Genomic DNA, 13,683 nt, shown 5'->3' with positions numbered 1-13,683 from the left:
GCGCTTAGTCCACTGCTCTGCACCCAGTAAGCGCTCAATGAATACGACCGAATGAATGGTGCCGACTCTTGCCCTTTCATTCATTCAATAGCATTTATCGAGCGCTTAGCCCAGTGCTCGGCACCCCATAAGCGCTCAATACCGAATGGATGAAAGAGAGGCTCTAAAAGTTCGCCTCGCCTCCCGTGCCGCCCGATCGATCCGGAGCTCCGGGTCTTCCAGCCCCCCTGCGCCTCGGCGGGCCCCGCCCCCTCCCGCCTCCCGTCCAACGGGAGGGCCGGATCCCCGGCGAGGGGGCGTGTCTGGACGAGGCCCCGCCCCCCGTCTGGGTTCGGGCCCCGCCCCCCCGCTCCTGGGCTCCGGCGTGCGGGACGCCCTGGCATTGCGGAGCGCGGCCGGGATGCGAGCCCTCTGCTAGCCCCGGGCCAGGAGGCTTGGCATCCAACCCCGAGGACTGGCACCCGGCGGGCACGGGGCCGCAGCTCCCCTGGACAGCGCCAGCGCCCTCGCCACCTCTTGCCCGTCCCCCCCCGGCCGGTCCTTGCCCGTGCCCCCCCGGCCGGTCCTTGCCCGTGCCCCCCGCGCGGGGCTGGCATCGCCTGCCAGGTGGGCACGGGCTGGCGCGGCCGGGCGCCCGGGGGTCGGAGGAGGACGACGACGACGAAGGGAGCCGGGCAGGGGAGCGATGCGGCCAGCGGCCCCCAGCCGGGTGGCGACGGTGGCGGTGCCCCCGGGCACGGGAGGAGCGCCGGGCGTGTTCCTGCTGGCAGTGCTGCTGCTGAGCTGCCTCCCGGAGCTGGGCAGAGCCGGTAGGAAGCGGGCACCAGGGCGGGGACGGGACGGGGATAAGAGTGGATCTATTATTATTAACGATAACACTACTAATGATAGCATTTCCTTAGCGCCTTACTCTGGGCTAAGCGCTGGGGTAGATCGAAGGTCATCAGGTTGCCCCACGTGGGGGCTCACGGTCTTAATAAGAGTAATGATGGTGTTTGTTTAGCCCTTCCTTCGTGCCAGGCTCCCGGTCTTAATAAAGACTTAATAAAGCGCCGGGGTAGATACGGGGTCAGCAGGTTGTCCCACGTGAGGTTCACGGTTAATTCCCATTTTACAGATGAGGTCACTGAGGCGCAGGAAGTTAAGTGACTGGCCCACAGTCGCACTGGCACTGTCCTAAGCGCTGGGGTAGATAGGAAGGTCACCAGGTTGCCCCACGTGGGGCTCACAGTCTTAATAAAGGGAGTCAGAGGTCTTGGGTTCTAATCCCGGCTCTGCCGCTTGTCGGCTGTGTGACTTTGGGCAAGGCACTTAACTTCTCTGGGCCTCAGTTACCTCATCTGTAAAATGAAGATTAAGACTGTGAGCCCCATGTGAGACAATCTGATCGCCTTGTATGCCCCAGCGCTCAGAACAGTGCTTTGCACATAGTAAGCGCTTAACGAATACCACCATTATTAATAATAATAATGGTGGTAATTGTTTAGTCCATACTACATGACAATAATAATGATAATGTTGGTATTTGTTAAGCGCTCACTATGTGCAGAGCACTGTTCTAAGCGCTGGGGGAGAGACAGGGTCATCAGGTTGTCCCAAGTGAGGCTCACAGTTAATTCTCATTTTACAGATGAGGTAACTGAGACACGGGGAAGTTAAGTGACTTGTCCACAGTCACACAAGCACTGTCCTAAGCGCTGGGGTAGATAGAAGGTCATCGGGTTGCCCCACGTGGGGCTCACAGTCTTAATAATGATGGTATTTGTTTAGCATTTACTGTGTGTCAAGCGCTGTTCTAAGCGCTGGGGGAGATAAAAGGTAATCAGGTTGCCCCACATGGGGCTCGCAATCTTCATAATAGTGGTGTTTAGAGCTTGCTATGTGCCAAGCACTGTTCTAAGAGCTGGGTAAAAAGAAGGTAACCAGGCTGCCCCACATGGGGCTCACAGTCTTAATAATTATAATAATAATAATAATAATGATGGTATTTGTTTAGCGCTTACTATGTGCCAAACACCGTGCTAAGCGCTAAGGTAGATACAGGATAATCGCCTTGCCCCACGTGGGGCTCGTAGTCTTAATCCCCCTTTTACAGAGGCGGTAAATGAGACCCAGAGAAGTGAAGCGGCTTGCCCAAGGTCACACAGCAGACAAGTGGCGGGGTCGGGATTAGAACCCACGTCCTCCGACTCCCGAGCCCGGGCTTTTTCTACTAAACCACCCTGCTTCTGGATCTACCGGCTGAGCCGAGCCTGATTTGTTTTCTCCTGGGTGGAGGGGAAGGGGATTGGGGGTGGAGAGGGGCCGTTTCTCGGATGGCTGGAGACGGGGAAGGGCAGGGGGAGTTAAGGATTGGAGTCCCGTGAAGGTGGCCAATCGTCCTGTTTCTGGAGCAGAGCTTGGGTTTGATGGTGGGAGTCCCGGCTCCAGGCTTGTCGGGGTTGTCTTGATGTCGTCGAGGGCACTAGAGAGGGTCTTTGTGTCCGGGGCCTTTTTGATTTTTTTTCAACGCAACGAACCCCATCCTGAAGGCAAGGCAAGGACTCCAAAGTCTTTAAACACCCCCAAAACTCTTTAATAATAATGTTGGTGTTTGGTAAGCGCTTACTATGTGCAGGGCGCTGTTCTAAGCGCTGGGGGAGATACAGGGTCATCAGGTTGTCCCATGTGAGGCTCACAATCTGAATTAGGAGGAGGGGAGGTGGCGTCCAGCGGTCTGCCCGCCTGGAGGGGCGAAGATCCAGCGCGCTCTCTGCGGTCTCTGCTCATAATGTGGGGAAAAGTGTTCTTTTTCGGAGGACGGACGGGACAGTGACCAAAGCCCCCAAGTTGGGCCCCCGCCTCACTCCCGCCCTGGCTTGACCTCTGGCACCATAGGGGGCTCCTCCACCGAGGACTGGAGGTGTGAGAGGTCGTTGTAGGGTGAAAGCAGGTGGGTTTGGCTGCTGCTTGCGGGTTGTGTTGGGGGAGGGTGGGTGGGGTAGCTAGAATGCATCGGAGGCTCCTTTGCTGCAGTCCCGGGTGCTAGCGGAGACGCCGACCAGGCGGGAAGATTATTCTGGATTTTTGTGGTGTCCAAAACTGTCCCCTTCCCAGCCCGCCCCCACCCCCGGTAGTTCAGACAATGGCTGGCCGGTGATGTGGTGATTAATGGTTTTGCGAGTCCACCCGGCGTCGGGAACAGAGGAACGGCTCTAGAAGGGCAGTTGTTTTTGCTGCCGGGCTGCAAAGTTACAACACTTATAATTTGATCCGAGTTAATTATCATTTGGGCAGAGTCTAGTATTTAAAGATGCATTTTGAAGTTGGAAGTTAATGATAGGGGGGAAAGGGGCCCGCTGAATGGAGAACATTGTTTAAAGGGATTTGGGAATGTGGGATGGGGGTGTCACCGGTGGGGGGGGAGGCTCGGGAATATTTTTTATGAACCATCTAGGCTATTAAAAAGAAATCCAGGAGAGACTTGGAATTGAATCAGTCGGTTTGGGGATTGCCTGGTGGAGGGGGCAGGATACTGGGGTTTTTTTTTATGGTATTTGCTCAGCACTTACTTTGTGCCAGGCACTGTACTATGCCCTGGGGTAGATAGAAGTTAATTAAGTTAGACATCCTTCATGTGGGACATGGGAATCACAGTCTTAATCCCCATTTTACAGATGAGGTAATTGAGGCACAGAGAAGGAAAGTGACTTTCCCAAGGTAAAACAGCAGAAAAGTGACAGAGCGGAGATTAGAATTCAGGTCCTTTTGCTCTTTAAAGCATGGCAATAAAGTTGCAGCTTCCACAATGCCCCAAAGGTAGAATGGCAGGAGCTGAGGCTGAAGAGTGGGGATGGGGTTGGGCCGGGGGGCCGGGGGGGGGGGGGGGGGCGGTTGCGTTGGCTTTTTAACTCTGTGGTTTGGGGGTTCTGTCCTCCTACCGGACTGACTGCTCCCTCCATGCCTGGGGATTCTGTCACTAAGGGGAATTTCCAGCTCCCTCCACTTTGGGATGCAATGGGGACCAAGTGCTTCACAGGGTCCCCAGCTAGCTGTTGATAGAGTGTGTTTTACACACACAGCTGTCTGAGTTGGGCTCATCTCTGACCAGATGGGAAGACTTCCCACGCAAGGCCAGGAAGTGCCAAGACCCTCCAAGCAGAGCTGAAAGGACCCCAGATTGAGTCTCTCACCCTTTACTCCTTCAAAGTTTGCCCCTACCACCAATTTGGACCTCTCCCCCTTTCTGCCCTTTCAGAATGAGGACTTTTCATCCCTAGAGTCCCCAGTGAAAATGACCCTACTGCAACGCAGCCTGCGCACTTTGCTTCTCTAATGCTAGCCTTCTCACCGTATCCCGATCTTGTCTATCTCACCACCAACCTCTCTCCCACATCCTGCCTCTGGCCTGGAACGCCCTACATCCTCAAATCCGACAATGACTCTTCCCCACTTCAAAGCCTTATGGAAGGCACACCTCCTCTAAGAGGCCTTCCCTGACTAAGTCCTCCTTTGCTCATTTCCCACTACCTTCTGTGTTCCTTCATCCCCCCTCTGAGCCCCACAGCACTTTTGTACATATCTGCAATTTATTTATATTAATGTCTGTCTCCCCCCTTTAGACTGTTAGCTCGTTGTTAGCTGAGAATATGTCTGTGGTACTCTCCCAAACACTTAGTACAGTGCTCTGTACACCGTTAGCACTCAATAAATACGATTTACTGACCGAATGACCGACCTTCCAATAACAGATCTTGGTTTCTCATTCTTGAGTGAAGTCTGGAATTGAACTCTGCTCAATACTGCCTGCTCGCTGGTACCAACTGCACATCTTCCTGGAAAGGCTGAGAACGTGCTATTTTTTCTGAATTTTCCCTTTGGAGTCCATCAGGGTGAGAAAAAATCAAATACTTGAAACTGAGTGTCTTTAGGGGTTGGCGGTGTGTCAGGGTGATGTCTACATCCCATGTTCTTATAAACATGACAGGCACCTTTTTCAGATAATTCCGTGTTCCTCCTGACCAGATCTCATTTCATCAGTCAGTCAATCAATGGTATTTATTGAGTGTTTCCTATTTGCAGAGCACTGTACTAAGCACTAGGGAGAGTACAACACGACAGAGTTGGTGGTAACGTTCCCTGCCTACAGAGAGCTAGAGTGGGGAGACTGACATTAATATAGATTATGGATATATACCTAAGTGCTGAGGGTCTAAGGGAGGGTAGAATAAAGATGAATAAAGGTGAATCAAAGGAATCTCCTCAGAGTCCTACAGGACAGAAGGGACAGTTGAGATGCTGACCGAGATGTTCTGGTACTTGCTTGTTTGGCCCGTCTCCTCCTTTAGGTGGTCAGCTCGATGAAGGCAGGCACCTTCTGCTCTACTTTCTCTTCCTTGCCTGGTGAACCTATATTGAGTGTATGCAGTGAATGATTGTGATGGAGTTGGAGGCAGTGGGAGAGGCAGTGGGATTTCTAGAACCCTGGTGTCCTTATGCCCATGCCCTATCCTGGGAAAGGGCCGGGGGGGGTGGGGGTGTCACAGTGATAATGTTGGTATTTGTTAAGCGCTTACTATGTGCTGAGCACTGTTCTAAGCGCTGGGAGAGATACAGGGTGATCAGATTGTTCCACGTGAGGCTCACAGTCTTCATCCCCATTTTACAGATGAGGTAAGTGAGGCCCAGAGAAGTTAAGTGACTTGCCCACAGTCACACAGCTCACAAATGGCAGAGCCAGAATTCGAACCCATGGCGAGTGGTGGAAGGAAGAAAGGGCACCAGTAAATAAGACCCATTTTTCCCTAAAGACATAGCCTAGAGGATAGAGCACAGGCCTGGGAATCAGAAGGACCTGGGCTCTAATCCCGGCGCTGCCACTTGTCTGCTCTGTGACCTTGGATAAGTCACTTTACTTCTCTATGCCTCAGTTCCTGTAAAATGGAGATTAAGAATGTAAGCCCCATGTGGAACAGGGACTGTGTCTAACCTTGCTTGTATCCACTCCAGTGCTTAGTAGAATGCCTGGCACATAGCACTTAAGGAATATGACAATGAATCATTATTATTAGTAGTAGTATCTCCCCAGATCCCTGTCTTAAAGGACAAGTCCCGTCACATCAAGGCTGACTTGTTTCTAGGTCCTCTGCTCCATGGTCATCTGTCTACCCTTGCCTGTGCCCTCTGCCTCTGGGAGAGTCAAGACTGCAGCCCTCTGCCTTTAAGCACAGTCCGTTGCTCGTTGCTTGGAAGCCCAGGAGGCCATAAAGTTTGATGGCTGCGGAACCGGAGAGGCTAACCATAAAACTCCAGCTCTCTGAGTGCCTGGTCTCTCAAGGAAGCAAGGCAGCAACTCCCGCGTCCACTTCAAAGATAGGCCTATATGTCCTTTTTTTCCTCCTCCCTCCTCATCCTCATTTCACCAGCGTCCCCTGGTAATCCCTCCTCCTTTTGAATCCAGTAAGGGGAAATGGAAGTTGAGGAGTAAGGCTTTGATTGAATAAACGTGTTTATGTGTGTTACAGGCGTGTTGGTGTGCCTGGTTGTGTAGAATGAGACTTTTGTGGTATATGTCCTTTCCTAAACTTTGCTTTATCCAAAACACCCATCTCACTTCTTCAGCAAGTGGAAAAATTAAAATGGCATAATGTGTTTGCTCAGGAAAGTGGAAGTGCCCCAACTGCTGCAGGCATAACATTTATTTATTTAATCCACCACAATAATAATCATTATAGTATTAATTAAGCACTTACTATATGTCAAGGACTGTACTTAGCACTGGGGAAGATACAAGATAATCAGATTGGACACAGTCCCCCTTCCTCTTTGGGGTCACAGTCTAAGTAAGAGGGAGAACAGGTCTTGAATTCCCATTTCAGAGATGAGGAAACTGAGGTGCAGAGAAGTGAAGTTACTTACCCAAGGTCACACAGCAAGCAAGGGCAAGAGCTGGGTTTTGAACCCATGGCCTCTGACTTCCAGCCCCCTGCGCTTTCAACTAGGCTATGCTGCTTTCCCTACTCCTATGGAAAGTGGAAATGGGGGAGGGGGAGAGTGGGTGGAAGCCCCTGTCTGTGTTTCAAGGGGCCCAAGATTAAATCTGCCCCCATTCCCTCCCTTGTGGCATAGACTGGGCACCTTTATGGGCCAGGAGTTTCCAGGGAGGCTCCTGGGCAGAGGTGTTGGGGAGGGCATAGCTGTCAGCTCTGGGGACAGGGAGCTCAGATAAGCAGTGGTATTAGAGACCTAGATGCAGATTGGCTCAAGAGGGCACTGGGAGAGTGAGGTGAGGGTCCTAGGGTAGCTTCATGGAATTCATTCAATAGTATTTATTGAGCGCTTACTATGTGCAGAGCACTGTACTAAGCGCTTGGAATGTACAAATCGGTAACAGATACAGTCCCTGCCCTTTGACGGGCTTACAGTCTAATAATCCACCTTACTGGCTGCACACCAGCCTCTCTCCCCTGCCTCACCCTTTGCCCGTCATTTTCCAGTCTTAAAAAGAGCAACAGTTGTGCCGGGGAGGGAGGGCACGGGTAGAGGCAGGGAAATACCAACTGTGGAGGCGGGGGAAGGGGGGAACTTGGTGCTGCCCAGTGCTCTCCTGTGACCTCCAATAGGTCAGAGCCAGGTTCGAGTTGAGGATTCTGTCTGTTGGGGTCAGGCCCGAGTGTGGCTAGCGGCCTGGCCCGCGGCTTGGGGAAGCTGAGAAGCACACAGAATTGCACAGTCCCTTCTCGCAAACTCACACCCCACCAGGTCGGCCTGAGACCCTGTCACTTCCTTCAGAAGCAACTCAGACCTGGGGGCAGAGGACGAACCCAAAACAAATCAGCTGGCTGGAGATGCCCACTCTGTTTTGGCATTTTAGGGGGCTCTTTGACAATTTTGAAATTCCAGGTGGAATCTCCACGTCTCCCTTTCAGGCAAGGGGAAACTGGTGGAGCCAGGCCTTGTCCAGGGCCCGGGCTTGTCCGGGAAGCAGCTGAGCCAAAGCCAGGGCTTTTCCCCTGGAAGTCTCAGGAGACTGTCCGCCAGGATCAGGGCAGAGGGGTCCCTCGGTCCCAGACCTCTGAGCCCATCCTCCATGAAGAGCCGGGGCTGGGAAGTGGCGCTCCAGGGCCATTCACCCAGGGCCAGCAGAGCCCAAGGGCCTGCTGGTGGTGGAGCCAGGGAGGGACCAGTTTGACGCTGACCCCTGGGGCTCAGCAGAGAATGGCAGGGACAGAGCTGAGCAACAGAGGAAGGGGCAACAGGCCCTGGGCCCATCGTTGGGAACGGCTGAACTGGTGTTATTTGGGAGGGGTAGCTGGGATGAGGAAAGGGGAAACCGGGCCTTGTACCAGCTCCCGGCCTGCCTAGCCTTCTGCTCAGCTTTCCTCAGCCCGCACTAAGCCCGAGATGGGAGGGTGGGAGAGAGAACGAACACAGAAATACGGAAGCAAAACAAACACAATCTGTGCTTTTCTTAGAGGAAAAAAAGTGAAATGAAAATAACGCAATCCAAGCTGCAGGCTTGAAGAGAGAGCCTCGAGGAGGTGGGTGACTGGGCCTTCGGCTTTTATTCCAGCAGGAGGATTTGCTTCTCTCTCCAGGCACAACTGGGGAAGGAGGTGCCCTCTGGGTCCTGCCCCTGCTTTAATGGCATTCATTTTTATCAATCAATCAATCAGTGGTAAACTCACCCTCAAAGACTGTAAGCTTGTTGTGGACAGGGAATGTGTCTGTTATATTGTACTCTCCCCAGTGTTTAATACAGTACTCTGCACACAGTAAGCACTCAGTAAATATTGATTAATTGATTGATTGGTCTCTACTGAGCACTTACTGTGTGCTTGGGAGAATGCAATACGACAGTGTTGGTTGATGGTAGTGATGCCTTACTACTTGTTTTGTTTTACTGTCTGTCTCCCCCTTCTAGACTGTGAGCCTGTTGTTGGGTAGGGATTTTCTCCATCTGTTGCCGAATTGTACTTTCCAAGCGCTTAGTACAGTGCTCTGCACACAGTAAGCTCACAATAAATACGATTGAATGAATGAATGGATATGTTCCCTGCCTGCAAGTTTACATTCTACAGAGAAATACAGATATTAAAATAAATTATGGATAGGTACATAAGTGCTGTGGGGTGTAGTTTTGTTTGTATTGATGTCTGTCTACCCCCCTCTAGACTATAAACTCATTGTGGGCAGGGATTGTCTCTCTGTATTGTTGTATTGTACTTTCCCAAGCTCTTAGTACAGTGATCTGCACGCAGTAAGCGCTCAATAAATGATTGGATGAATGAATGAATGCTTAAAGGGTACAGATCCAAGTCCATGGGTGGAACAGAAGGGAGAGGGAGTAGGGGAAATGAGGGTTGAGTAAGGGAAGGTCTCTTGGAGGCAATGTGAGGGCAGCTTCGTAGCCTAGTGGATAGAAGCTGAGCATGGAAATCGGCAGGACGTGGGTTCTATCCTGGATCTGCCCCTAGTCGTCTGTGGGACCTTGGGCAAGTCACTTCACTTCTCCATGTTTACCTCATTTATTTCATCTGTAAAATGGGGATTAAGACTGTGAATCCCATGTGATAATAATAATAATAATGTTGGTATTTGTTAAGCGCTTACTATGTGCAGAGCACTGTTCTAAGCGCTGGGATAAACACAGGGGAATCAGGTTGTCCCACGTGGGGCTCACAGTCTTAATCCCCATTTTACAGATGAGGGAACTGAGGCACAGAGAAGTTAAGTGACTTGCCCACAGTCACACAGCTGACAAGTGGCAGAGCTGGGATTCGAACTCATGAGCCCTGACTCCAAAGCCCGTGCTCTTTCCACTGCGCCACGCTGCTTCTCCGATACATGGACTTGTCCAATCTGACACATAGGTGCTTAACCAATACCAAAAAAATTGTTTTTAAAAAATGTGATTTTAATAAGGATCTGAAGATGGGGAGAGTGGTGATCTGTTGTATATTAAGGGAGAGGGAGTTCCAGACAAGAGTGATGACACAGACTAGCAGCCGGTGGTGAGATAAATGGAATCAAGATACAGTGAGTAGGTTGGCATTGGAGGAGTGAAGTATGAGGCCTGGGTTGGAGTAGGAAATCAGTGAGGTAAGAGAGGAGTGGGTGAGCTGAATCAAGGGTTTGAAAGCCAATGGTAAGGAGTTTCTGTTTGATAAGGAGGTGGATGGGCAACCTTTGGAGGTTTTTTGGGTTTAGGGAGATGTGAATCAAATGGTATTTTTAGGAAACAAATGATCTGGGCAGCAGAGTGAAGTATAGACTGAAGTGGGGAGACAAAGAAAGCAGGAAAGTCAGCAAGGTGGCTGATGCAATAATCAAAGCAGGATAAGTGTTTGGATCAGTGTAGTTGCAGTTTGGAGGGAGAGGAATGAGTGGCTTTTAGAGACGAGAAAGTAAGAATTGACAGAATATGGTAACGGACCGAATATGTGGATTGAATGAGATGAGACAAGGATAATGGAAAGGTTATGAAATTGTGAGATGGAGGATAGTGGTGTTTGTAGTGATGGGAGAGAAATGAGGGGGACAGAGTTTCAGTGGGAAGATGAAGAGTTCTGTTTTGGGCATATTTAGCTTAAGATGTTGTTAGGACATCCTGTAGAGTTGTCCTGAAGGCAGGAAGAAATGTGAGACTCTAGAGGAGAGAGGTCAGGCTGGAGATGTAGATTTTGGAATCATCTGCATAGAAATGGTAATTGAAGCCATGGGAATGAATGAGTTCTCCAAGGGAGTAGGTATAACTGGAGAATAGATGAAAACCTAGAACTGACCTTTAGGAATCCCCACAGTTAGGGGGTGGGAGGCAGAGGAGGAGCCGGTAAAAGAGAGGAGGAGCAGCCAGAGAAAAAGGAGGAGAATACAGGAGCATAATAATGTTGGTATTTGTTAAGCGCTTACTATGTGCAGAGCACTGTTCTAAGCACTGGGGTAGATACAGGGTAATCAGGTTGTCCCACGTGAGGCTCACAGTTAATCCCCATTTTACAGATGAGGTAACTGAGGCACAGAGAAGTGAAGTGACTTGCCCACAGTCGCACAGCAGACAAGTGGCCGAGCCGGGAGTCGAACCCATGACCTCTGACTCCGAAGCCCGGGCTCTTTCCACTGAGCCACGCTGCTTAGTCCAAGCACTTATTCTATCCCAGTTTGACTACCCTATCTGCTTCCTTGCTGCCTCTCTGCCTCCTGTTTCTCCCCAGCCCAGTCCCTACTTCACTCTGCTGCCCAGATCATTTTTCTATAAAAATGTTCTGTCCGTATTTCCCCACTCCTCAAGACCTCCACTTGTTGCCTATCCACCTCCGCATCCAACAGAAACCTCTCTTACCATCGGCTTTAAAGCACTCAATCACCTTCCCCCCTCTGACCTCACCTCACTAGTCTCTTTACTACAACCCAGCCCAGAAACTTCACTCCTCTAATGCCAACCTTCTCAATGTACCTTGATCTCATCTATCTTGCCACCAACCTCTCGCTCTCATCCTGCCTCTGGCCTGGAATGCCCTCCATTTTCATATCCGACGGATGATTACTCTCCCCACCTTCAAAGCCTTATTGAAGGCACATCTCTTCCAAGAAGGCTTCCCTGACCAAGCCCTCATTTCCTCTTTTCCCACTTCTTTCTGCTTCGTCCTGATTTGTTCCCTTTATTCACCACCCCTACCCGACAACACTTGTGTACATATCCACATTTTATTTATGTATACTAATGTCTACCTCCCCCTTTAGACTGTAAATCATTGTAGGCAGAGAATGTGTCTGTTTTATGTTGTACTCTCCCAAGTGCTTAATACAGTACTCTGCACATAGTAAGCTCTCAATAAATATGATTGATTAATTGATTGAATCAGGAGAGGGCAGTGTCAATGAAACCAAGGTTGAATCATGATTTCAGAAGGAGTCCACAGTCTCGAAAGCAGCTGAGGGGCCTAAGATTAGACTGGAGTAGAGGCCACTGGTTTTGGCAAGAAGGAGATCACTGTTGACCTTAACGGGGACACTGATGCAGGACTTCCCTGTTGGGTTCTCCCCTCAGCAGAGACTTCTGCTTTGATCCCATCTCCAGTCCCATGGAGGACCCTTGGCCCTAGAGGCGGCTCACCTTCCTTTCCTGGTCCTTGAATTTATGGAGCTATTTTATTCCCAAAGTGCTTTCACATCAGTGACTCAGAGGTTGTGAGTTCTGATCCCGGTTCCTCCACTTGTCTGCTGTGTGACTTTGGACAAGTCACTTCACTTCTCTGTGCCTCAGTTACCTCATCTGTAAAATGGGGGTAAAGACTGTGAGCCCCACGTGAGACAACCTGATTACCTTGTATCTACCCCAGCGCTTAGAATAGTGCTTGGCACATAGTAAGCACTTAACAAATACCAACATTATCATTATTATTATTATTTAGGCTCACTGTCTCTGAGGTAGGGAGAAGAGAGGATTATTGCCCATTTTAAAGAAAAGAGCCCTGAAGTTTAGAAAGGTAAGTAGACCTGTGGCAGAGTTGGCATTAGAAGTGAGATCTGAAACCCAACCCCGGACTCTTTCCGACTAATAATAATAATGGCATTTGTTAAGCGCTTACTATGTGCCAGGCACTGTACTAAGCGCTTGGGTAGAGACGAGCAAATTGGGTTGGGGACAATCCCTGTCCCACTTGGGGCTCACCGTCTCAATCCCCATTTTACAGATGAGGTAACTGAGGCCCAGAGAAGCAAATTGACTTGATCAAGGTCACACACTAGACTATACTCAGTCCTCTGGAGATCAGATCATCCCCTAGAGGTCAACTTGGCTATCCCCCTGCATCAGAGTGGGGGCCTACAACCCAAATTTGCCTGGAGTCCCACAGCTGATTTGTCAGTGTCTGAATTAGACCTCACAGCCTCCCCTGTCTAAACTCCGCCGCATCCGGGGCTTCACCCTAGAGCACTGCTCTATTGCTCTCCCAAGTGCTTAGTACAGTGCTCGTCACAAAGTCAGCGCTCAATTGATACCCTTGATTGCTTGATGTACATATCTGTAATTTTATTCGCCTCTCTCTCCCCGCCCCCCCCCCGCCAGACTGTGAGCTCCTTGTGGGAAGGGAATGTCACTCTTTATTGTTGTATTGTACTTTCCCAAGTGCTTAGTTCAGTGCTCTGCACACAGTAAGCGTTCAGTGAATACGACTGAATGAATGAATGAATAAATGAGTGAGCAGAGCCTGTCCTAGGAGTATCCAGAGATGCCCATGGGCTGGCTAGAAGGCCAAGAGCACAGAAACACCCGAGGCAGGGCGGAGGGTGGGGGAGGAGAAGAGGAGAGGCTCTGGAGTTCATTACAGCAGATGCAAGCCCCTTAAAGCCACAGGTCCCTGCTGTTTCCCATTCACTCTGTCTCCTTTGGCTTTAACAATGCTAATGCCAGCAAAAACATTTGCTCAAGTGCAGGCATAAATCACCGTGGGCTCTGGCCTCCCCCTCTCTTTTCTCAGCCCCCCCTCCGACCCTCCTTTTTGCTTCCTCTTCCTCTGCTCCAGCCAAGGCAGAGGCCCTGGAAAAGCCCCCTCATTTACCTCACTCACAAAGAGCTCTGATTAGCATCTCTTTGGCAAAGTGGATTTAATTCAGTGCTGTTCCGCTGCCACCCTCTGGCTCTTTGCTTGCCCTCTTATGGTCGCACGCTGCCTGTCCACCCCCACACCAGTGATGGTTAGA

At 50.6% G+C, this 13,683-nt stretch overlaps 1 protein-coding gene across 4 annotated transcripts in view; it reads left to right on the top strand.

The window, feature by feature from the left end:
* Positions 1-382: 382 nt before the first annotated feature.
* UNC5B (unc-5 netrin receptor B) overlaps positions 383-13,683 on the top strand; it is a 108,991-nt gene continuing 95,690 nt past the window's right edge. For all 4 annotated transcript variants that reach the window (XM_029060578.1, XM_029060580.1, XM_029060579.1 and 1 more), the window contains exon 1: positions 383-809. In XM_029060578.1, the coding sequence (XP_028916411.1) occupies positions 686-809 (124 nt within the window). In that variant the 5' untranslated portion in view covers positions 383-685. The remainder of the gene's footprint in view (positions 810-13,683) is intronic.

Source organism: Ornithorhynchus anatinus, chromosome 3 (genome assembly GCF_004115215.2).
Source record: "Ornithorhynchus anatinus isolate Pmale09 chromosome 3, mOrnAna1.pri.v4, whole genome shotgun sequence".
In the NCBI taxonomy this organism is placed as follows: Eukaryota; Metazoa; Chordata; class Mammalia; order Monotremata; family Ornithorhynchidae; genus Ornithorhynchus; species Ornithorhynchus anatinus.
The sequence above is the reverse complement of the archived record's forward strand: the minus strand, read 5'-3'. Positions and strand labels throughout refer to the sequence as shown.